General features: G+C 41.4%; 1 protein-coding gene across 12 annotated transcripts; it reads right to left on the reverse strand.

The window, feature by feature from the left end:
• Window positions 1–8,429: 8,429 nt before the first annotated feature.
• On the reverse strand, window positions 8,430–26,310 carry kiaa0513 (KIAA0513 ortholog). Of its 12 annotated transcripts, none has more exons than XM_021596802.3 (15): window positions 25,959–26,060; window positions 24,721–24,836; window positions 24,330–24,486; window positions 21,304–21,828; window positions 18,424–18,523; window positions 18,207–18,280; window positions 17,775–17,845; window positions 17,224–17,428; window positions 17,081–17,121; window positions 16,794–16,857; window positions 16,593–16,670; window positions 16,118–16,147; window positions 11,694–11,774; window positions 11,464–11,558; window positions 8,430–10,887 (listed from the first exon to the last, which is right to left on the reverse strand). In XM_021596802.3, the coding sequence occupies exons 4-15, from the start codon at window positions 21,705–21,707 to the stop codon at window positions 10,838–10,840; spliced, it is 1,293 nt and encodes a 430-aa protein (XP_021452477.3). In that variant the 5' UTR covers window positions 21,708–21,828; window positions 24,330–24,486; window positions 24,721–24,836; window positions 25,959–26,060; the 3' UTR covers window positions 8,430–10,837. The 12 variants fall into 12 exon arrangements, with proteins under 12 accessions (XP_021452477.3, XP_021452347.3, XP_090072944.1 ...); XM_021596672.3 differs by having other exon boundaries at window positions 16,794–16,875; XM_090216818.1 differs by lacking the exon at window positions 24,330–24,486.
• Between the last annotated feature and the right edge of the window lie 570 nt (window positions 26,311–26,880).

Here is a 26,880-nt window from a genome sequence, read left to right on the forward strand (position 1 = left end):
ATCCCCAGTGTATTTATACCTGTGTTCTGTGTTTGTGTGTTGCCAGTTCATCCTGACAATTCTTTCTGTCCTGACCCCCGAGCCTGCCTGCTGTTCTGTACCTTATCGACTCTGCCCTGGATTACAGACCTCTGCCTGACTTTGAGCTGTTTTTTTGCCTGTTCCCCTGTTTGGGTCAATAAACATCTGTGACTCTAGCGGTCTGCATCTGGGTCTTATCCTGAGTTCTGATAATAAGAGATGGTAGAAGCAACATTATGTACAAAATAAGTTACAAACAATGTGAAAAAACACAAATGTCAACTTACATTTCAAAAGTGCTGAACAAATCGTTATATTGACTACATCTGTCCTAGCTCGCTCATTCATGTCTTAATTGAAATGACGGATTGCCTCTTATCCACCCACCGTCCCCTTATGCCATAGTTTGTACATCTCAATTGTCAGAAGAAACCACATTTGTTTAAGCAAGTCAGCCATTTCAGCTATTTTTTTTAAAGGCAGTAAATGAGGCTGAATGAAATGTTTTACTGCCAGACAAGGCTCCGCTGATAGCCAGGTGTAGTAGTGATAAGGTTGTAGTGTAATTAATGTATTGTTTAGTGTTGTGTCGTGGCTTTGCTGTCATACATCTAAATCATTTGAGTTTTCCCCACCAAGATTTACATGCTAAAATCGGCACTGCTCTGTCTTGTCTCGGAGTCAGATATATTTGTACTCAGTCTTGACTCAGTCTTAGACAGTGAGGACTAGTAATTTCTTCCCGAGACCAGCTGAGTAAAAAATCTCATAATGATCAGCTTCCATTCAGTTTGCGCATAAAACCGCTTTGCAGGCCAAATATTTAGACCTCCACTCCTTTCTTGAAATATTAATACAATATAGTAACAGCCTTTATATTTATTAGAGACATGTTTGTGCAGTGGCGAACCTAAAGGCCTTCAGTGTGTGACAGGTTCATGATTCTGAAAATGCAGGAACCCTAATACTAGCGCATTCATGTAGGAGAGTGCACTTTTTATAAAACACAAAAGGGCCAGTTGTATAGGGGACAGTATATGCAGGTATTAGCCTTACACCCCCTTCTTTTTCAGTGGGCATTGTATATACTCGCTTCGTAATCCCTACGGATGCGTATCAAAGTAGTGTCGTGGAGTTATACGATTGATCAATTACTGTATGTAGTACAATAGAGAAATCATGCACAAAGTAGCCTACACAATGGCAAAGCAGGTGAAATATAATCATATGCACGCTGCACACATAGCCTAGTTTCAGCGGACTATCATCTGCAGGCAGCAAAAGTCTACAGCGCTCAACTGGTTTTGGCATGGAGCAGATCACAGAAGAAGGACATCGGTAGCCGGTAGGGTAGGAAAGACGTTTCAACTTATGATATCTACCAGTAAATGCTAACTAAGGCAACAATGGGTATGCAAACCAGGTTTTGAAAAAGTTCAAGTCCGAAGGGTTAGCAGGCTATTTGTGATGCACAATTGTCATCATGCACTGTTTACATCAGGGGCAAGACATGGATGGGCCTGGGTGGACAGAGGCCCACCAACTAGGGAACCAAGCCCTGACAGGCCCACCCAATGACCTTGATGTGATTTAAGTATTGTTGTGGATTTAGAACGTCAATTTTTTGTGTTTTTTCTATTTACAAAAAGTGTGATTTTGAGAGTGAAAATCTGATTAATCCATAGGAAACATTTCCTTCATTATGCGGGCCATTTGAGAACTTTTGGGCAACATTTGAGTATACACACTTCTCCAGGCACCACTACACCACTGCATAGGGACGATGGAAATATAGCAGTCACATACAGCATGATGTTAAAAACGTCTTAAGGCTAGGCGTCCCGCTAGCGGGACACCGGTAGACAAGATCCGGTGAAATTGGAGGGCGCGCAATTAAAATAAATCATCGTAATGTTAAACATACAAGTATCTTATATCGTTTAAAAGCTTAAATCCTTGTTAATCTAACTGCATTGTCTGATTTACAATAGGCTTTACAGCGAAAGCATACCATGCGATTGTTTGAGGACGGCGGCCCACAACATATTTTTCAAACCAGCACAGGCTTCATAAAATCACAAATAGCGATTAAATAAATCTCTTACTTTTGAAAATCTTCCTCTGTTTGCAATCCCAAGGGTCCAGCTACAACATGAATGGTCGTTTTGTTTTCCTTCTTTATATCCCAAAAAGCCTGTTTAGTTGGCGCCAACGATTTCAGTAATCCACTCGTTCAACGTGCAGACAAAAGGAGTCCAAAAAGCTACCGCTAAACTTTGTTCAAACAAGTCAAACTACGTTTCTATTTAATTTTCTATATAATATTTCATATGGAAAGAAGACTGTTCAATAGAAAAGTAAAATTAGTAAGCGCACGCGCACCTCTTCGTCGCGCGCCGACAGACTGATGTCGTACCGGGACTCTTTGTACAAAAACGTAACATTCTTGATATGTTTTGAAGAAACAAGCCTGAAACAATGAACAAAGACTGTTGACATCTAGTGGAAGCCATAGGAATTGCAATCTGGGAGCTGGAATTACATAGAACCCATAGCTTTCCATTCTAAGAGTCTGGGAGCTCAAAAAAAAAATTTCTGGTTGGTTTTTCTTTGGATTTTCACCTGCCATATCAATTGTGTTAAAGTCTCATACATAATTTTATATCCAATGCTACCAATTATATGCATATCCTGGCTTCTAACAGGCAGTTTACTTTGGGCATGTCAGTCAGGCGGAAATTCAGGAAAATAGAACCTAGCCCTAAGAAGTTTTTAAGGATAAGCAGTCCATAAACTCAGACATAATAAGCCAGTAGGTCCCAATCATAAGAATACAAAAATACAACCATTAAGCATTTCCCAATCAAAATGTACAACTATTAATTCCCATTGCAAAAAACATTTCATGTTTAGCACCGAAAGTAACCGGTGACCTAAAGTTTAAAGTGGAACTGACAGCATTTGAACTACTTTGCAGATATGAAACAAACATCCAATCATAATATCAGTCAAAATGATTCAATTCCCAGTTCATGCTACAAAACCAGTTTTATATGAGGTTATAAAAATAGATTATATTTGAGCAGTGGCGGTTCTAGCTTGGCTCCCTGGGCGAATCCCCCCCCCCCCCCCCCCAACAAAAGCACCATTCTGCACTAACTCTTTTTTATTCAGACATCTGGAACACCACAAATAAATAATCTTAACATTTAAAACTATATAAATATATTCACAGTATTATTAATGAATTGTGGTTTATTTGGTAGCATTTCGTAGTGTGACTGATTTTACTAATTGCATTAATACTGTACAAAGTTAGAGGTGCGCTATTTGATAGGTCTCCCCACTGGAAGCCCGAGGTAGGGGAGCGGGGGAATCTGAGGTCAACCTACCCCCGCCCCAACTCATACTTCTGAGTGGGAGACCTTCCCAGGCAGTAGTCTGCCTAGCTCACAAACTAGAATCAGGGCGCCCACTCCGACAAGGTTAATTGACCCACAGTCCCACACAGTGACATGATATCATTGACGTGATGTGCAAATGAGCGATAGAAAACCGATCAGATCACGCAAATGTCAACATTAGGATTTTTTTGTGCAGGCCCCCATGCCGCCCCCAACAAGATGCCGCCTGTACCTAAATCCGCCAATGTATTTGAGTCAACTTTCCATGCAGTACACTGAGGCTTTGTTGGCAGAATAGATGGATGCAGTTCAATGCATGATTAATATAATTCACCAATACATTTCTTTGTAGTGTAAAAAATATTGCTATCAGGTTGTAAATCACAGCTGGTCTGGTACATTGTTTGCTGCCTCCATTCAGGATGCACTGACAAGGTCAGTTTTTTTTTACAGTTTCGGTTTAAATGACTCAATATTCTAGACAAAACAGACAAACGTAACTAAGGCTGGGAATGTCAATACACTCAAACTAGCAAGGGCAATGATCACCTGTCATAAATAACATGGCTAGCTTATCTATTTATGTAGCAAACTAAAAACACAGAGCCTAACATTAGCTGGATAGATAGCTAGATATCTATCCAGCTAAGATTTCTGTACACCAGCAGAACCCATCCAACTTGAAGGATCTGGAGCAGTTTTGTCTTGAAGAATGGTCATAAATCCCAGTAGCTAGATATGTCTCTAAAAGCTTGGCACACCCCAAGAGACTTGCAGCTGTAATTATTTCTTATTATTTTATTTCTTGTTTGTTTCACAAAAATATTTTGCATCTTCAAAGTGGTAGGCATGTTGTGTAAATCGAATGATACAAACTCCTCCAAAATCAATTTTAATTCCAGGTTGTAAGGAAACAAAATAGGAAAACTGCCAAGGGGGTGAATACTTTCGCAAGCCACTTTATATTGCCATCGTATTTTCACAAATGCCTTACTATAAGTAATTTCCAAACATTCTAAGAATGTATGAAAATGTGAAAATGACCATATGTAAGTGTATGATTTTAAAAGTGTAATATTCTTCCTGGGGGTGTGTATGGACAGATTGTAATAAGATATCATATTGCTTCTGCAAATTAGTTTTGATAGTGTTCCTGTGTAGAAGATTCAGGAAGAATTCTGTGCATTTTTCTCCATATTCCATTCAGTTTGCTTTATTGTTGTAACAGATTACACAAAATCGTTCTTGAATAAGTTCCTCCAGTTTTTTTCCTTCCTATAACTTGTTTTGTATCTTTGTAGTACCGTTTTTATGCTACCCACCCTTGTTCGTCTCCTTAGACAGAAACTGTTTTTTCTTTACTGAAGAATATTGAATTACCTCTGAAGGTACATTTAAAGGAATCCCACACAATACGGGGATTTGCTGAACCTATATTGTACTGGGAAAATTCTGTAATTAATTATTTTGTCTTAGTTAAATTGTCTTCCAGTAGACTTTGATTACATTTCCAACATCTCCGTCCAAGTAGAAATTCAGCAGGAGTTATGTGAAGGCTAATTAGATGATGGTCCGATCTCATTCTGTCTCCTATCAATACTTAATGCAAGAGAGAAAGAGACAAGAAAGTACTCAAGACGACTAGCTTGATTAAGTCTCCTCTATGTATATCTAACAAGGTCAGGGTTTTTTAGTCTCCAAATATCCACTATTTTCCATAATATTTGTGATCTCCTTAAGGGCACGATTATAGTTTGTAGAGTGATTTCCTTTGCGGTCTATTGAGGTACTTAACACTGTGTAATAATCTTCCACCATAATGATTTGATCGTTTGTTGCCTGTAAACTCAATAGATTATAAATATTTTAGAAGAAGAAGAGTGGATCATCCTGATTTCAACCATATACAGTGGGGCAAAAAAGTATTTAGTCAGCCACCAATTGTGCAAGTTCTCCCACTTAAAAAGATGAGAGAGGCCTGTAATTTTCATCATAGGTACACTTCAACTATGACAGACAAAATGAGAGAGAAAAAAAATCCAGAAAATCACATTGTAGGATTTTTAATGAATTTATTTGCAAATTATGGTGGAAAATTAGTATTTGGTCACCGACAAACAAGCAAGATTTCTGGCTCTCACAGACCTGTTACATCTTCTTAAAGGCTCCTCTGTCCTCCACTCGTTACCTGTATTAATGGTGCCTGTTTGAACTTGTTATCAGTATAAAAGACACCTGTCCACAACCTCAAACAGTCACACTCCAAACTCCACTATGGCCAAGACCAAAGAGCTGTCAAAGGACACCAGAAACAAAATTGTAGACCTGCACCAGGCTGGGAAGACTGAATTTGCAATAAGTAAGCAGCTTGGTTTGAAGAAATCAACTGTGGGAGCAAATATTAGGAAATGGAAGACATACAAGACCACTGATAATCTCCCTCGATCTGGGGCTCCACACAAGATCTCACACTGTGGGGTCAAAATGATCACAAGAACGGTGAGCAAAAATCCCAGAACCACATGGGGGGACCTAGTGAATGACCTGCAGAGAGCTGGGACCAAAGTAACAAAGCCTACGATCAGTAACACACTACGCCGCCAGGGACTTAAATCCTGCAGTGCCAGACGTGTCCCCCTGCTTAAGCCAGTACATGTCCAGGCCCGTCTGAAGTTTGCTAGAGAGCATTTGGATGATCCAGAAGAAGATTGGGAGAATGTCATATGGTCAGATGAAACTAAAATATAACTTTTTGGTAAAAATTCAACTTGTCGTGTTTGGAGGACAAAGAAAGCGGAGTTGCATCCAAAGAACACCATACCTACTGTGAAGCATGGGGGTGGAAACATCATGCTTTGGGGCTGTTTTTCTGCAAAGGGACCAGGACGACTGATCCGTGTAAAGGAAAGAATGAATGGGGCCATGTATCATGAGATTTTGAGTGAAAACCTCCTTCCATCAGCAAGGGCATAAAAAAATCCTACAATGTGATTTTCTGGATTTTTTTAAGTGGGAGAACTTGCACAATTGGTGGCTGACTAAATACTTTTTTGCCCCACTGTAGATTAATGACATAAATCTGATTTTCATCCACTTTCATATTCAAGAGTCCACCTTCCTTGCAGATCATTCCTGACTGTTTTCACATTCGGATCAACATTATTGTTAATTAGGGTCATCACACTCTTTGAGTTCCTTTGTCTACGCCAGGAAATGATTTCCCCGCCTTCATCTCATGTAGAGTAAATTTCCTGTAAACAGTATATTTAATATTCCTTTTCTTTTAGCCACGTAAAGTCAGATTGTCTTTCCTTATTATCTGCTAAACCGTTACAATTACAAATAGCTATACCTATTTCATCCCTTACCATAATTAGATACTATTCTCAGTCTAAATTGACCATAATCAGTGGCTGTAAAATTACTGCCAAAAGGGGTATCATGATAGCCAAAAACAGATTTTAAATGTCTGATGTTTAGATTTCAAGAAACAGGTTCTAGCAAATTTCATGGCTGAGTTTGTGTTTAACATGATATGAGTGCAGCCTTAATATTCAGGATGATAATAGTAATCCATATAGTATCAACATCATAATTATATTAAAGATCATATTCATAGAACACATCCCAGCATTTCCATAGCAATTGATGTTTCACATGATTTTGAAAGAGACCTTGCATTACTATGTTCCTGTTCTATCTTCCCATTGCTTGTTGTAAACATAGATATTCTACATGTTTAAGACAGACAGACAAACAAGAAACATATTGAATTATAGAAAGTTAGACAATAGAGAGGGAGAGAAGACAGAGATCAAGTGCGTATGTATCTGTGAGTGTAAACGAGCATGTAATTGAGTGTGTGTGTGCACGTATCACCTTCATAGTGTTCAGATATTCTACAGCCCCCTAACAAAGCCATCACCTACAGAGAAATGAACCTGGAGAAGAGCCCCCTAAGCAAGCTGGTCCTGGGGCTCTGTGGTGTCTGTTTGTGTTTGTGAACAGAGCCCCAGGACCAGCTTGCTTAGGGGGGCTCTTCTCCAGGTTCATTTCTCTGTAGAGCAACACAATTAGACACAACCAAATCATGAGAAAACAAAAAGATAATTACTTGACACATTGGAAAGAATTTACAAAAAAAAAGAGCACTAGAATGCTATTTGTCCCTAAACAGAGAGTACACAGTGGCAGAATACCTGACCACTGTGACTGACCCAAAATTAAGGAAATCTTTGACTTTTTACAGACTCAGTGAGCATAGCTTAGCTATTGGGAGGGCAGACACTGCCCACAAAATTAGGTGGAAACTGAGCTGCACTTCCTAACCTCCTGCCAAATGTATGACCATAGAGACACAAATTTTCCTCAGATTACACAGAACCACAATGAATTCAAAAACAAATCAAATTTTGATAAACACCCATATATTGGGTGAAATACCACAGTGTGCATTCACAGCAGCAAGATTTGTAACCCATTGCCAAAAAAAGGGCAACCAGTGAAGAACAAACACCATTGCAAATACCATTTATATTTATTTTCCCTTTTGTACTTTAACTATTTGCGCATATGACATTTGAAATGTCTTTATTCTTTTGGAACTTTTGTGAGTACTGTTTACTGTTATTTTTTTATTTCACTTTTATCTATTTCACTTGCTTTGGCAATGTAAACATATGTATCCCATGCCAATAAAGCACTTGAATTGAGAGACCCTCATTGTGTGACACCACTGACTGAGCTTTCACTGCTCATCATATTGTGTCAATCATTGAGCAGCCATTTGGCAGTTTGGGCCAGGGTCTAAAACCCTCCCACATTGTGCTACATGTTCCCACTCTATACCCTGCTCACATTGACTCAGTCTCACACACTGGAGTGCACAGAGACTTCTCTTTCTAATCTACACATTCACATGGAGCTCTCCTTTCCAAACACCTCTAATTCAAACATCTTATACCCTCTCTCACATGCACTCACAGACACGACTCCAAAAGCATCCACATTCAAAAATATATTTATTACAGCATCAGCTACTTGTTCTATCATAATTACACATCCATGCAAACTCAGCCACCATTGCACAACAGAAGTGGGAGGACATTACAGCTACCTGTAAGAGACTCTTTCCCCCGCTCATTAAAAAGAAGGGTTGGCTATATTCTCCTATGCCAAAGTTTGTTTCACCTCCAAAGACACAAGGCTTGTCCATGACTAGGTATCAGGTGCTAGTTACAACTGGTCAAATCAGACCACCACTGCCCAGACAAACAATGTACAACACTTTTCATGAGAGATGTCTTAAAGACCAGTGATGGACCATACATGCATTTGACATGCAACATGAAAAGCAGGCGAAGCATTCCAAGTATTAAGAGGGCTGGTCTGCATTTCAACAATACTGAAAGGCCAGAGTGCACACTGCAATACAACCACCCAGGAGGGCTTGGTGCTAAACTAAAACTGCACACAGCAATACAAACACCCAGGAGGGCTTGGTGCTGAACTAAAACTGCTCACAGCCACAAAACAAAAGAGGCAAGTCATTCAGCAGTATGGAAATAGAGGTCATCACATGCAGATGCACAATATGTCTGATTGCTGAACAGAATGTCAGATCCAGACATGAAGCAGGGAGCAGCATTGCAATCCAAGGGAAATAACAGAGACAGAGCAGAACACAAGTGACACTTTGTGGCAAGAAGCTAGTCCTCTGCTAAACAGCCCACAAGAAAAAAGAGAGAGAGAGCAAGACATCTCCAAGACAAGACATAGAACTTCAACTACAAGGCATCACATGCAACTAACTACACATCGTAACTAACACACTGGAGGAATTACCCAATAGTTTATACTAAACATTTTACACATAGCACACATATAGTTTGGTTTAGCACTTGAATGGACCACTCCTAAGGGAGGAATTATGACGGCACTTCAGGGTCTTAATAAGGGGAAAGATTTAGTTGCCATTGAGAAAGACATCAAAACACAATGACCATAATCAGTTACATAGTCATTCACCAACAGATATGACACAAAGCCAGTGATAAACAAGTCTTTGAACATAATAAAACATAGGTGAAAAAAATACAATATAAATACAAAATCAAGTGATATAGACAATAGATTAACACAAAATAATATATATATATATATAAATAAACTTGCCAGTACTTCAATCCAGCATTGAGAAAAATGTACAATAATCCTAATTCCTATTCACATAGCTCTGAAATGTCAATGCTCCGAGATGTAAGCAAAATATATCATTCTTGACGTCTCCCTCAAAAGCTGGATCCACACAGTTTTGAAACTTTTAACTCCATTGATAAATTAAGTGCTCTGAACAAGTCACCAGGCTTCCCTCTGGTGGGCTTAAATAATGCAAACAAGACATTGACGCCCTTGCTGCACGATGCCCAACTTGCACAATGCTCGTTTCTCACTTATAAAGGGCAAGGATGCATGCCAGGCATATAGCACAGACACCTCAGGTCACGGCTACTCTAGGAATAAAACAGAAAGTATGGGACTGCTGCTGGAAGTCATGCTGCAGCCTCTCACCACGACACACTGCACTTTAACTAGCCATGATCTAACACCATGACAATCACTAAACACAGAGGACACTGAGCATGAGAATTCGACCTTATTGGAAATATGCTGACACAGTATATAGATGGTAGAATCATGAACAGGAGGACATTGTATCAAGTGGTTTTACAGATTGTTACAATTGAGACTTGCATTGATTACCATTGAAACAGAAAGGACAGTTCCCCACGGGTACATTCAAGGCACTTCGACATTGGGCAGAGAGGAAATCATAAAAGGTCACTATTGCAAAAAATATAAATAATACTAATTGTAGGTAATGTGCAAGGAGCAGGTTACAGTATATCTAAAATATATATTCTGTATGTATACTGTAGTCAGGGGACATGAAAAAGGCTATAGAGAGCCTGGGCCGGTTACACGGAGCTGATTATGTAAAATGGGTTAATGGACGCTGATATGGCTGAAACTGTCCAACTATACAGTAAAATAAGGACCTGAGGAAGGTACTCATTAGTGACAGTATAAAATAATGTAGTAGTGATAGGGTGAATGACCTTGTTGACAGTGCCCAGGAGAGGGTAGGTTACAGTATGTTGGTTGGTGAAGCTGGAATATTGACTATGCAGCTTCATGTTTACTATCACTGTAATAAAAGGTTTTGTGTTATTTATTGTTGCAGGTTATGGAGGCTTTCCTAAAATAGGTGATTTGAGTTTACTGTACTGGATATTGATGGAATACAGTTATTGGTGAGCCTTCACAACATTGGAGAGTGAGGAGGAGATTAGCTTCAGCTAATTACTATTGATAGTGTACTAAGTAGTCATTGAAGAACCATTCTTTGCCACTCACTCTGTGGCCATCTGCTCAATGTGGTCGCTCAACAGCTTGTACTGCTCTGTAAGAGAGAAACAGAGAGCTCTTTTTAATCAAAACCACTAAGCACGTTTTTCCAGTTATAAATACATTAGTCTCAGAAAGCCTGTCTCCCCAACGGGCTCAGGAGAGGCAAAGGTGGAGGCATGACCCGCCTAACAGGCGCTCCTTAAAACCCACCAGCTTAACCCGGAAGCCAGCCGCACCAATGTGTCAGAGGAAACACTGTTCAACTGGCATCCGGGGTCAGCCTGCAGGCGTCCGGCCTGCCACAAGGAGTCGCTAGGGCGCGATGAGCCAAGTAAAGCCCACCGGCCAAACCCTCCCCTGACGAAGCTGGGCCTCCTATGGGACTCCCGGTTGTGGCACAGCCCGAGAATGAACCCGGGTCTGTAGTAACACCTCTAGCACTGCAATGCAGTGCCTTAGACCGCTGCACCACTCAGGAGGCCCAAACTAATATTTGTTTTTATACGTTTAAAACAGTTTGAACAGGTGAAACAAAGTAAATTATATGAAAAGAAAGGAAGTGTGGCAGATAACCAAACGACCTATTTGATCTTATTGATGTGAGGAAGGTTGGTTCATGTAGGGGTACCTTCATTTAGGTTCCCAATAACTGCTTGCTTCTTCAGGAAGTCATTGCAGAGTTTCTTACTGAGCCCAAAAGCCAGCATGTTGTGAGTGAATGTCCTGAAAGCAGACACTAAGAGTTAACTGACCATGAGATACAGTATACAAACCATGCAGATTCCTCTCCTCCTCAGATGGAATGTTACTTAGAAGTTGTTTTTTTGTCCATAGGCATGAGTATGTCACCTCACTCACCCCAGTTGGCCAAAGGCAATATTCTCGTCGACTTTAGAGCTGTCATCTTTCTCTTCCTGGGTCATATGACACCACTTCTCTCTGGAGAAAGATACGAGCAGAGAGAAGTTAGGGGTCAAGGTCTCCAAGTTTACCTCTGACCTTTTACCCACACCAAAACAACAAACCAGACATCATTGGAATGAGATGAAAATAGCAAAACATGTGAAAACTTTTTTGAAGGAAAACACGTAAAATTAAAGCGATGGCATGCTGGATATTGCGTGTTAGATTGCGGTTCTCTCTCTGATTAGGGAACGGAGAGAAATGTCTGTCCAAAAGCTTTGGGAGGCTTTATAACCAGTGTAGTCATATGTACAAGAAAACAGAGGACCTTTTTTTAAATTTTAGCAGGGAGTCATCATTGAGAACAGTGTCTCTTTTTCAAGGGAGCCCTGCATATACAATTTAATAGAACAAAAAAATGGAATACAATATAAAACAAGTAAAATACAGCACGACATAAATTGAACACATATACACAAAACACAATCAACTAAAACAAACACATTCTTCATTATAAAATTCCTCTGTCCACTCTCTAAACTGCCCCAGGGACACAATGGCTACTATTATGTGTAATGCTTTTGGGAGATTATTCCAAACATATGGAGAAGAAAAACTAAAGGCTGATTTACCTAACTCTGAAGACACCAAATGAGTCTCCAGAGTTAACTAACCCTGTGAACAGGATTGATAACTTGACTTGAACAGCACCACAACATCACACACCCGTCCGTCCACTCACACTCATACATACACATAGAAGGTACAGGAGGATTTCTGAAATAAATAATACAATAAACTGAATGCTTAGCATTTGATGGGCTGCTACAGTAATTCATGGCAATACCCGTGGAGAAGAACATAGCTATTAAGTGCTACAACACACCGTTCTACTTGAATGTGTTTTTCACATTCATTGTGGCTCAGTAAGACAGCATTCAGCGTGCAGTGGAATAAGACTTAACAGTAGCACTTTGTAATAACTCCACGAAATAAAGCATTTATAATGGGTTAGTAAATCACTTATTAATCATTGCTCCATTAATAAGGTTTAATATAGGTCCTTATAAACCATTTATTAATTTATTAGTTAAGTATTTTTGCATGGCCTCATCTACAGTGTGGGCTATTTATACTTTATAAATGTTGAGTGACCAGTGGAATTTCTCACCAAAAGATGGACATGCCATTGGTAGACATTCCAGCAGTACCAGTACATTCCAGCTCCTTAAGGTCTCACTAATATATATATTTTTAAATTCAAAATCAAATAGCTAAATGATCATCGGTATGACCTTAAAACAATTCCATATGGCTTAGTAATACCTTTCATCCGGCTTAGACTCTGATGTGATATTTTTAAATATATAGGGATAGTTAAGCAAAATAATGTATTCCAATATTTGTTTCCTTGCCTTGTAAGCAGTCTATGGACAGCTCTTAATCTCTTGTGGACAGATTCTGGATGTTAACCAAATAATGTCTGGTGAAGAGATAGAATGCGTAGGATAAGGAGCTGCAGTAGTCCTGGTGTTTGGGTTTTCAGCACTGATTATTTGGACGTACCAGGATGTGGCGAAGACGGTGCTTTAACTTTGACTGCTTTGCATCGTGGTGAAATTAACAGCAAGGGGGTGGGGGCAGACAGTTTCCTTTTGTGAGGGTGGAGACTTTGCAAACCAGAACTCCCAATTTCTAACATGTAAGGACCCAGAATTGTATCACGCAGCTGACCAAATTACACAGGATTTTAGTTCTAGGTTAAGCGAGATTCTAAACTGGGTGGTTCGAGCCCTGAATGCTGATTGGCTGAAAGCCGTGGTATATAAGCCCATATACCATGGGTATGACAAAATATTTTTACTGCTCTAATTACGATGGTAACCAGTTTATAATAGCAATAAGGCACCGCGGGGGTTTGTGGTCTATTGCCAATATTTCGCGGCTAAGGGCTGTATTCAGGCACTCCGCGTTGAGCCTAAGAACAGCCCTTAGCTGTGGTATATTGGCCATATACCACACCCCCTCTGGCCTTATTGCCTAATTAGCCTGCTCTAAGGGGTGACTGCAATTCATACTTTTGGTAGAAAAGTCCCTGTCAAGAAACGCTTATAGCATTTTCAGACAGAAAACATTATTTTACTCAGCATAGTATATCCAAAGTTACACATCACATTATTACAACAGTGTGACTGTTTTGGAATAACATTTTCATTATATTTTCTTAAACACCCTCTGTATTGTGTGCTTATTGTTAAACCATAGATACACTACATGGCAAAAGGATGTGGACACCCCTTCAAATTAGTGGATGCGGCTATTTCAGCCACACCCATTGCTGACAGGTGTATAAAATTGAGCACACAGCCATGCAATCTCCATAGACAAATATTGGCAGTAGAATGGCCCATACCGAAGAGCTCAGTGACTTTCAACATGGCACCGTCATAGGATGCCACCTTTCCAACAAGTGAGTTCGTCAAATTTCTACCCTGCTAGAGCTGCCCCGGTCAACTGTAAGTGCTGTTATTTTGAAGTGGAAATGTCTAGGAGAGAAAATGTCAAAGCCACCAAGTGGTAGGCCACACAAGCTCACAGAATGGAACCACCAAGTGCTGAAGCACGTAGCATGTAAAAATGGTCTGTCCTCGGTTGCAACACTCACTACAGAGTTACAAACTGGCTCTGGAAGCAATGTCAGCACCAGAACTGTTCGTCTGGAGCTTCATGAATTAGGTTTCCATGGCCTAACAGCCACACACAAGCCTAAGATTGCACTCTCTGGAGTGATGAATCACGCTTCACCAGCTGGCCGTCCAACGGAAGAATCTGGGTTTGGCGTATGCCAGGAGAACGCTACCTACCCCAATGCATAGTGCAAACTGTAAAGTTTGGTGGAGGAGGGCTAATGGTCTGGGGCTGTTTTTCATGGTTCGGGCTAGGCCCCTTCATTCCAGTGAAGGGAAATAATGCTACAGCATACAATTCCATTCTAGATAGACGATTCTGTGCTTCCAACTTTGTGGCAACAATTTGGGGAAGGCCCATTCATGTTTCAGCATGACAATGCCCTCGTGCACAAAGCAAGGTCCATGCAGAAATGGTTTGTTGAGATCGGTGTGGAAGAACTTGACTGGCCTGCACAGAGCTCTGACCTCAACCCCATCGAACACCTTTGTGATGATTTGGAACGTCGACTGCGAGCCAGGCCTAATCGCCCAACATCAGCGCCCAACCTCACTAATGCTCTTGTGGTTGAATGGAAGCAAGTCCCTGCAGCAATGTTCCAACATCCAGTGGGAAGTCGGGACCAACTCCATATTAATGCCAATGCCCATTTTGGAATGAGATGTTTGACGAGCCGGTGTCCACATACACTACCTGGCCAAAAGTATGTTCTAGGGGCCATTTTGAGACCTTAAGGAGCATCAGCATGTACTGCTGGAATGTCTATCTATAATTAACTAGGTTACTAACATGTACAAATGTGAGCGTAATGATTCAACTATTTACTAATCCATTGTAAATGCTTTATTACATGGAGTTATTCTAAAGCGCTACAGACTTAACATGCACTGGTCGAGGGCAAAGAATCATGTCACATGCAACAGGCCCTACTAAAGAGAAACCCCTCATGCTGCAGATAAGAGTGAACATGTCAGCATACAATCATCTGTGAAAACATAATACCTCGCCATCATGAAATCAACAACTCTTTTAAAACCCTGCTTTATGCTCGAGGCAAATGTATTCATCCATGAAATTAACCCAAACAAACAGAAATAACAACAACCAAACAAACAAGAAGTGCATAAGTAAACGCATGCCTTTCTGATGCTCGACAAGCACGCAGTAAACTTTGTGGCACTTATGACAAGTAATGCCCGCATCATGATCAAAATTAGGAAAATTGTATGCAATCAACATAAATGTGTATTAACAAGAGAAACACACTTTTAATTAGTTGTCTAAAATAGATGGCTTTGAGCTATGACAGACACAGAGGATACAGTGAGTGAGAGGAGAAGTTCATGCAGATATCAGTGGACAAGTCAATAGGACAGCAACTATCCTACTGCTCCAATGCTGAGCCTATTATTGAACTTCAGTACAAGGATCTGTCCTTACCCTGTTCTGCTTGTGCTCAGTGAAGCACATCCTGAACAGTGCAAATTAAGCCTACGGCTCTTTCTAGATTTTCAACTCTCGCACTCTAAGTCACAATGTTGAGCATCCATCTGTTCCTTTCTCGGTTCATCCCTTTATTCGTCCTCTCTCTTTTGCCTCTTTCCCTTGTTCCTCGCTTTCAGTTGTTCCTCGCTTTCCCTCCCTATCTCTCTGTCTACCAGTGTTAGGAGGAGCAGACAGATAGGACAGACCTCTCGTCTTTCTCTTCCTCATCCGTCCCCCTGCCCGGCAGCAAGGCACAAGGAGACAAAGGGTTAAAGATACATGCAAAGGTTGAGAACAAGAGCTTGGGAGAAGAATCTGGTGGCAACAGTCAGGAGCTCAATAGCAGTTTGAGTGAACTACAGACTGGTATACAGTCAGCCTTCCTTAAATTCCTAATTTGTGTTAAAACTCATACTACATTCCCTTACCCCTCATTTATACACACAGACAAGACAAGTGTTCACAAACAAAGAGACGAACCTCCCACCTCTTGAAAATACACCCCACATTCACGCATACGTTTCATTCAATCTATCCATCTACTGCACTCTATTACACACTCCCATTTTATCCCGTTCGCACTACACAGGCTGTAAAAGGAGCTTTATAGTAACATCCCAGTTTAGTTATATAACAGCCGTATCATCTTTCATCTCCCCTGCTGGTACGTCAGTCTCTCACCTGGTGGTAGGTGACCTCTTCTTCCTCTCACAGTGGACCGCATCAAAGAACGCGGCGTTCCAAAACCTCAACGTATGCCTGTCACCGGAGACACCACAACACATCTATAACACCAACCAGGTAGGACAATAATTCACTACCTCATTGTTATTGTGTGGATTTTAAATCATCTACAAACAAAAATGAACATCCATCTCATACCAGATAGGTTGCTGTTTCAGGTGTGTGTACAGGTACACCTTCTCGTTCTCTACTTTCTTCTTCTCTGGAGGCACAGAGGACACTTTAGAGGACAGACAGAGAGAGCAACTGATAAAGGCAACCCATACTTTGAGGCAAGAGAGGAGTAATTTGTTCAGTTGGCAGGTTGGTTATAAGAACATGTAAGGACATGGAGTTATAAATCAGACTAATACAGGAACTGACTTGCATCTTAAACTTTTGATGGGTGTGTACCCTACAATCAACAAGTGATGAGATTGACGTACCTGGTGATTTGGGCTTTACCTCGACTGGACTCTCTGCCTCCCTGGGTAGAAAATAGTTGGGAGGAAAAGTCAGCAAATAAACTGAGTAAAACCGTTCTTAGAAGAAACATTATTGATTGGTTATTAACAGGAATACATCTCACTCATTCTTTCGAGCGGACGCTCTCAGCTTGCTCTCCAGGCCTCCAAAGAAGCCTTTGACTTCCGTTTTGGCAGCAGAGGAGTTCTTCAGGAGCCGCCCGGCTGCGTCCTTCTTGCCAGAAAGCCAGGAGTTGGCCTTATTCAGGTAGGAGTCCATGGCTACAGGCGGCTGCTGCAGCAGCTCAGTGGGGGATGGCTGGGACTTACCTGAGGTGCAGAGAAGGATCCTTTTACTATACACCACCATGCTCCAATCATGTTTCCTATTGATTATGAATAGGTACTACGTAGAGCCCAATAGCAAATTAATAGCATAGTAATAGCAAAGTAATAGCATTATAATAGCATTGTATTAGCACAAATAATACCCACACATGCAGAGATGCACACATCAATAGTATGTACAGTTAGCTTAAACTGACTCCGTGGCAACTACAAAAGGGTACAACCCTGACCGTTGACCCCTCCCCATTAATGTTGGGAAACTGGGAGGCCATTAAGAGAGGGGAGAATAAGTCTCTCATTTGTGGTTCTAAGCAGATACACATCTCACCAGTGTGGTAGTAAGTGAAACACATGGTCATGAGGTTTTTAGCTGGACTGTAGTCATCCATCTGATAGCACCTGCAACACACACACTTATGTAATGGGGATATGATTGTGCAGATAATATTGTACAATGAAATACACCCATTCCCTTATGTGTGACTTAGGTCTAGACAAAGAGCTTTGCACACAACACCCACACGTATTTGACCACACACACAAACGTGTTCACATATTCTCCTTCTGAGATGGAGCAGAGCCTGGAAGTTGTTTTGTTTTTACAAACTCTTCAGGGAATGAAGCCATTGTGTAATAACCCATCAATACAATGTAGCAGGTGTATAGCTCAAAGTCTCCCAACAAAAATAAGTAAAACAGGGAAAAATAAGCACTTAACAAAACACGAAAGAGTTGAAGTGAAAGAGGGAGTCAGACTTACTCGAAAAGAACAACTGCAAAAGACTGCACCAGCCTGTAGAATGTTGCTTCACTCACACACTTGGAGTTGCAGCGCTGCAAATAAAGCCATGCGTCTTCAGTTCCCATAAACTTAAAACATGTAGCACCAGCAGCAAAGCTGTGCTGATAACTGTGCCATTACTCTGTGTCTATGTGCAGAGACATACATATCTCTGTGCTTACATACCGGCTCTTACCTGTGCACTGACGTATCTGGCAAACCACTCCCTACCCTTGCCATTTTCTCCACTGCACAGCTCCCCAAAGCGAGCCTTCTCCTCCTGGTCAAAGTCCTCCCTGAGAGAAAAGAGGTTTATGTAGACCCACCTTAAACAGTGACTGAACAAAAATAAAACGCAACATGCAACAATTTCAAAGACTTTACTGAGTTACAGTTCATATAAGGAAATAAGTCAATTGAAATAAATTCATGAGTCCCTAAATCTATGGATTTCACATGACTGTATCAAAGATACACTACAGTGCATTCGAAAAGTATTCAGGCCTCTTGCCCTTTTCCACATTTTGTTACATTACAGCCCTATTCTAATATATATATATATTTTTACTTAAATCCTCATCAATCTACACACAATACCCCATAATGACAAAGGAAAAACAGGTTTAGATTTTTTTTTTAACTGAAATCTCACATTTACATAAGTATTCAGACCCTTTACTCAGTAGTTTGTTGAAGCACCTTCGGCAGCCTTGAGTCTTCTTGGGTATGACGCTATAAGCTTGGCACACATGTATTTGGGGAGTTCCTCCCAATCTTCTCTGCAGATCCTCTCAAGCTCTGTCAGGTTGAATGGGGAGCGTTGCTGCACAGCTATTTTCAGGTCTCTCTGCCTTTATTTCTTGCGCCACCCCAGAAATAACCCCCTTGATCGGTGCCCTGCTATGAAAATCCATGCAGGAAACATTCCACTCTGATAACTTTTAGTCTTAACACACGCTTCTTCTGCTCTGCAGACACACCAAAAAAAACACACAAATAACACCACTTCTTGTGACTTTCACTGACTCCAAACTTTGTTCCAACACATTCTAGATTTTCCTAGGAGACATTAAAAGGATTTCCCAAGTAGCATTCATCCAAAACCCTGACTCAAAAACGAGTCAAGTGGTTTCCTATTTTCCAACATAGCTTTACTTATTTGGTTTCCCTTTTTCTTCGCCACTGTAACCTACTCATTCTCACTTTCTGTACTATTAGATTCACTCGATTCACTAGCAGTTTCAAACATTGACCTCAGTTTCCGCCAACGAATGTCTACCCTGACATACAATGTCAACTGTGAGACCTTATTTAGAATAAAGCTGTAAGGTAACAAAATGTGGAAAGCCGGGAGCATAATGAAATGGGTTTCCATGGCCAAGCAGCCACACACAAGCCTAAGATCACTATGCGCAGCGCCAAGCGCAGGCTGGAGTGGTGTAAAGCTTGCCACCATTGGACTCTGAAGTAGTGGAAACGCGTTATCTGGAGTGATGAATCACGCTTCACCATCTGGCAGTCTGATGGAAGAATCTGGGTTTGGCGGATGCAATGTGCCAAATGTAAAGTTTGGTGGAGGAGGAATAATAGTCTAGGGCTGTTTTTCAAGGTTCGGGCTAGGCACCTTCGTTCCAGTGAAGGGAAATCTTATCGCTACAGCATACAACGACATTCTAGACGATTCTGTGCTTCAAACTTTGTGGCAACAGTTTGGGGAAGGCCCATTCATGTTTCAGCATGACAATGCCCCCGTGAAGAAAGAGAGGTCCATCCAGAAATGGTTTGTCGAGATAGGTGTGGAAGAACTTGACTGGCCTGCACAGAGCTATGACCTTTACCCCGTCGAACAACTTTGGGATGAATTGGAACGCCAACTGCGAGCCATGCCTAATCGCCCAACATCAGTGCCCGACCTCACTAATGCTTGTGAATGAATGGAAGTAAATCCCTGCAGCAATGTTCCAACATCTAGTGGAAAGCCTTCCTAGAAGAGTGGAGACTGTTATAGTAGCAAAGGGAAAACTAACTCCATATTAATGCCCATGAATTAGATGTTCGACAAGCAGGGGTCTACATACTTTTGGTCATGTTGTGTACCTTTTTTAAAAAGGTAGGGCCGTGGATCAGAAAACCAGTCAGTATCTGGTGTGACCACATTTCACCTCATGCAGCGTGACATCTCTTTCACAAATGTTGATCAGGCTGTTGATTGTGGCCTGTGGAATGTTGTCCCACTCCTCTTCAATGGCTATGCGAAGTTGCTGGATATTGGCGGGAACTGGAACATGCTGTCGTACACGTCGATCCAGAGCATCCTTAACATGCTCAAAGAGTGACATATTCAAATTGCCATTGATAAAATGCAATTGTGTTAATTGTCCGTAGCTTATGCCTGGCCATACCATAACCCCACCATTGGGCACTCTGTTCACAATGTTGACTTCAGCAAACCGCTCGCCCACACACGTGGTCTGATGTTGTGAGGCTGGTTTGACATACTGCAAAATTCTCTGAAACGATGTTGGAGGTGGCTTATGGTAGAGAAATTAACATTCATTTATCTGCCAACAGCTCTGGTGGACAGTCCTGCAGTCAGCATGCACATTTCACACTCCCTCAACACTTGAGACATCTGTGGCATTGTATTATGTGACAAAACTGCACATTTTATTGTACCCAGCACAAGGTGCACCTGTGTAATTAATGACCATGCTGTGTAATCGGCTTCTTGATATTCCACATCTGTCAGGTGGATGGATTATCTTGGCAAAGATTAAATGCTCACTAACAGGGATGTAAACAAATTTGTGCACAACACTTTATAGAAATTTGCTTTTTGTGCGTATGGAAAATTTCTGGGAACTTTTATTTCTGCTCATGAAAAATGGGTCCAACACTTTACATGTTGCGTTTATATTTTTGTTCAGTATTTTACACTCATACTAAACCCTCATAAAAGACCCTATCCATGTTTAAGTACCACTGTAAAATAGTTCATTCTAGCTACACATACTGTACAGGCCCTCAGGGACAGACCCACACCACCCCACATTCAGAGAATCCAGGGTGATCTTACTTTCCATGAAACACCATCTCCACGTAAGCTTTCATGAACTCCTGATTCTCCACTGCCTCTACCCCAAGCTCTGCGCTGTGATTGGACGAGGAGGATGAGTGCCGTGAGTTCCACTGCTGGGAGTGTGGGTCCATGTCATTCTCACTGTCTGCCGACTCTGTGGCATCACTGTCCCTGTCCTCTCCCCCACAATGGTGGTGGGAGCTGGGCATGGGGGCCAGGGGATCAGGCAACCGTGGCTCCAGGAGAACAATGGAGGCAGGCTCTTGGAACAGCGGCTCAGAGGAGAAAATGTCTGTATGGAGCAGCGCCCCACTAGGAGGACTTGCAAATGAGGGGGCTGTATCGTCTGAACATGAAGGGATATCAAAGTCTATGAGGTTTTCCACAGCTACCCCCTCCATTGTTGAGGACAGAGAACAGAGATGGCAGAGCTAAAGTAGACAGGAGAAGGCTCTTCAGACGCTCTCATCCACGAGGGGCGCTGTAGCAGAATGGACTCAATGCCCACACACCCATTGCACACTGTGAAGAGAGGAGAGAGGGAACTGTTACTTATAACACTCATAGGCCAACTTTAACCAAATAAGACAATATAATGATGTACAGTAATGCTGTTGATATGACTGTTTGGATATGAACGGATATTGTGTTTTCCATCAGTATTGAAGCTGTCTTTAACCAGGTAGGCCAGTTCTCATTTACAACTGCGACCTGGACAAGATAAAGCAAAGCAGTGCGACAAAAACAACACAGAGTTACACATGGGATAAACAAACGTACAGTCAATAACACAATAGAAAATCTATATACTGTGTGTGCAAATGTAGTAAGATTAGGGAGGTAAAGCAATAAATAGGCCGTAGTGGAGAAATAATTACAATTTAGCATTAAGACTGGAGTGATTGATGTGTAGATGGTGATGTGCAAGTAGAGACACTGGGGTGCAAAAGAGCAAAAACATAACAATATGGGGATGAGGTAGTTGGGTGGGATATTTACAGATGGGCTGCGTACAGGTGCAGTGATCGGTAAGCTGCTCTGACAACTAATGCTTATAGTTAGTGAGGGAGATGTAAGTCTCCAGCTTCAGTGACTTCTGCAATTCGTTCCAGTCATTGGCAGCAGAGAACTGGAAGGAAAGGCGGCCAAACGAGGTGTTGGCTTTGAGGATGACCAGTGAAATATACCTGCTGGGGCGCACACTATGGGTGGGTGTTGCTATGGTGACCAGTGAGCTGAGATAAGGCGGGGCTTTACCTATCAGACTTATAGATGACCTGGAGCCAGTGGGTTTGGCAACGGATATGTAGCGAGGGCCAGTCAACGAGAGCATACAGGTCGCAGTGGTGGGTAGTATATGGAGCTTTAGTGACAAAACGGATGGCACTGTGATAGACTACATCCTACATTGCTGAGTAGAGTGTTGGAGGCTATTTCTTCTGAAGTTAAGCCATTTTGCTTCTCTGTCAGGGGAACAGTTTTGCCTGCTTTTGCCCTGATCCTGGATCTGGCAGCTCTGCCAGTCTAACCCCCAGGCTGATGTCTGGTCTGATCCTGGATCTGGCAGCTCTGCCAGTCTAACCCCCTGGCTGATGTCTGGTCTGATCCTGGATCTGGCAGCTCTGCAAGTCTAACCCCCTGGCTGATGTCGTCTGACTGAAAGACTGGGGATATTATTGAGATAAGGAGGACATAATATAGGATTGGGACAGTTGGACTGTAACCCAACATTAGTGAACACACACGCCGATGCACCAAACACGCCGCAATGTTTTTTAAAAGTAAGAAAATAAAGGAATATGGCCATTCATTTAGCCCGTTTTTCACACAACACACACAATCCCTTTTCAGTTGTTCATGTAAAATTAATGAACTACAGCTTACTCTGTTGAAACCTGAACATGCCTCAGTTGTGAAATTTCACTCTTGACATTTGGGTGTATTAGATGTTAGCTAAAATAGGCTTTATCTGACTTGTTCACAAAATGTCAAGAGGGAAATCTCCCAACTCTTTTTTTCTCTCGCAGCTTTATCACAAGGACCGAGGTGAGCCGAGCTGAGTGAGAAAAAGCAGGTTTCTCTGTTGTTGTGGTTGTGCAGTACTAACGGCATGGCAGAATCACCTTCCAGATATGCCATTGGCCTATGCACTGAGCCCCCCTGGCTGCCCTTGAGTGAGGGGGAGACCTTCAGTTGAGCTCAGGAAATCTCAGCGGTGAGTGCACAGGCTGAAGTATTTCTGCTTCCCTAGCAAGAGAACAGGCCCCCAGTCCTGCTCAACCACCCACACACTCTCCCTCAGGGGATTGAGCATAGAGGACAGGGACTGGACGCTTTTCATCACAAATGACGGGATACTGAAAAGCTTGAGTAATTAGGTCTACTGGATTTATGACTTGAGAGATGTGAGAGAGGGGTTGTAGAAAGATACTGCATTGCATTGATCCATGTGTACGATCCAGGCTGTAATGAAATGATAAACTGAACATACATACATTTACTGTAGACAGGATCTGGCACCTAGTTTTATATTGCAGACAAACACATCTCATCTTTTTATTATCAAAATGAATATCTAGGTGTATCTCTTCCATCGTCAACTAATATCTAGTTTCCAACAATCACAAGTGGTCATTACATAAAGTGTGGCATTGTTCTATTATGAGGTCTTGTTATCATGTAAAATATGCCCTTGCAAACATTCATGTGAGGGCATGACATATAAAAGCCATGTTATACTAATGTCCCCATGTTCACCCCAGGAAATATTACTCAGTAATATAGGCTAGTAGGCTAGTCTCTCCACAACCATCATCCAAGCAACATACTCTATGTGATAGACTGAGTAGAGGAAACATCTTGTCAATTCAGTGTGGATCATATCATTTTCTGATTTTCTTCCTTCAGTCCTCACTGGCATTCTAAAATTACATTTCATGGTCTGCAGGCCAGGAACTGAAGTCTTGCTTGCTTGGAGTGTCCTCCCTATAATCTCTTAGCAATAAAATCTAAATGTTCCTTACCCCAATGTAGGAGGGCTGTTGTCCAGTCCAGACGCCTGACTGTCCTGACTCAAACCAGACTTTGAGAGGAGGGTGAACTGGTTCAGTCATATCTAATCACAGGCATTTGGACACTTGAATGTCCATGTAGGCTGCCCCTCTCTTCCATGGGAGTGGACTAGCAACATAGATAAGACTGACTGAGTGCATAACTAAACATTTCACACTGAAGGGAATGTGGGAGAGAAAAGACTGATAAGGGAGGTTTGGAATCTTGATTCGTTACGCCTTGCTTCTAGTGCTATGGCTAGATGCTGTATATACGATCTGACCTAACATGACATGGACACAGCTAGTTCAGAGAGAAAAAGGCGGTCTAAAATAAATGACTTAGAGGACATGCATTACTCACTCCAATTTGGTAGGCAAAATTCAGTTTTCTTTGCAAAGTAGGCATTTCACATAGCTCATTGTTCTTTTCACATGGCTGTTTGTTTCTTTGGTGCATCATCTCACAACAACTTGAATCTGAAGCAGAGAAAACATGTCAGTCTTCCAAGCTCCCTTTTTTTGACCAAGAATCAAACAAGTATGATACCCAACAAACATGTCCTGCTGAGAACCAACATCCCTATATTATTAACGAGTTTTCCCAAATAAGTCAAACCCTCCTCCCCTTCATGACCTTGATCAAACAAGGTCACTTAAATAGAGCTTCCATGGTGACAACCGAAGATAAGCTGTTAAGACCACTTGGACACGACAGCAAAGCAGGAGCCAGAAGAGACAACAGTCACTGTGTGAATGACCATATAAATATTAACAGGAAGTTCTCTTCCATGTGCAGTTCCAGATAAAACCAAAGACAGCCCCAAAGCCAAACAAAACCAATGAGTAGCCTATGAGTAAGCTTCATCACTAACACCAGCCTGCTCTTACTAGTACTTTTAACTGGTGTATGAAATGTACTCTCTATAAATAAAGTTATTATACATGAGAAAAAATTTTAAAAAAATCCAACCTGATACGGAGATAGAGCTAGTGAGAGTGACACTGTATCGAAACGATGTCTAATTGTTTTGGGCAAAATGCAGTAGCTACTTTTTTTTGAACATCAGTAAGGCTACATTGTTGTTATTGCCAATATGTATGTACGAGGTAAGCTTCCTGAACAACATGCTTGATCGTAAGAACAGTCAAGTAGGGGGGGGGGGGGGGGACATAAAAACGACCTATATTTTAATTCTGAATTCAACCATTACTTCAGTAACGTTATCTTGAAAGCATATTTTCAGGAAATAGATCGAATTCTGTAAACAACACCCATTAGGTTAGGCTACAGTATGGTAGTTTACTCGTATATTTAGTGTTCCATTTTTTTAAACACGCACTTCAGATGGATAAGCCCATGTTACGCAGCCAATAAACATCTATAGGGTTGCCAGTGCCTGCCAACACCACCACCACTTGACATCTCCAGCAATCTGATGATGAATGACAGACATCTGGTAGGCCTACAGTGTGAAATCGAAATAAGATTGTATTTGGCTTGTCAATAAAACACACCAAATTACAAGCGTATGTCGAGAAATTGATTATATTAAAACATATGATATAATAACAGTACATTTCCTTTACAGTTGTACGTACATGAAATGTCCCAGGTTGATGAGGGGTTTAGTCTTCCCTGTATGCGTCGGATCCTGCTCACTTCAGTAGTCTCAAAACAGGCATGCGCAATCAAGCACGACTGTAAAGTGGGGGTGGGGAACCCAGTGACGTCACGAAGTATCCCGTTCATGTCCTCTCGAAAACTCGGGCACTCCGAGTTAAAATGTGTTAAAAATGAACGTAAATTATTTGCGTAGAGCTTCTTATTGGTTGATTCTGATATTTCTTTAGTGGGAAACTCTGGAATATTATTTCCACAACAAGTAAGCAAGTCAGACATTTTCGAGTTACCGAATTTTTAACGTCCTTGTTGTTGTTCCCGACACACTATGAACACGGAAGTAGATGTTTGACTTTTTTAGATATTTTTTTTACCTGAACGTCCCAACTCTGTCGTGGCCCCATTTAACTTGACGTTGAAAATGGTTAAGATAATGGTAAAGGTTAAGTAATGGTTAACGTTAGAGTACGGATGTCCCAATGATCCCAGATTGAACTAACACCAACATATGTTGGAACATGTCGAAAATAAGACAATACCAATTGAGGAGCTTTTGTATGGGGGGCAATGAGAGAGTGTCGAAATTGGTCAATATAACAGTTAATTGCTATTTTGATTAGGTGACGTTTATTTGATCGAATATAAGATTCATAATGCTAAGGTTGATGCGATGTAGGCTACTGATATAAGTGATAAGACATTCTGACAACCTTGTAAATAACGATTTTATACCGGAGTTGTACCATATGTTCACACGCGTATCTGCCCTATCGTTGGCTAGAATGTTCCCACCTGATCTCTCTTCCTCCCGCCTACCTTTCGCATTTAAGGACATGCGTTTCCATTGTTAGAGCGGTCAGTTGACCATCTTGTCAATATAATAGATCATTTTTGCTCTGC

The sequence above is a fragment of the Oncorhynchus mykiss genome, chromosome 1 (genome assembly GCF_057628025.1).
Source record: "Oncorhynchus mykiss isolate SJ-2025 chromosome 1, ASM5762802v1, whole genome shotgun sequence".
Lineage (NCBI taxonomy): Eukaryota > Metazoa > Chordata > Actinopteri > Salmoniformes > Salmonidae > Oncorhynchus > Oncorhynchus mykiss.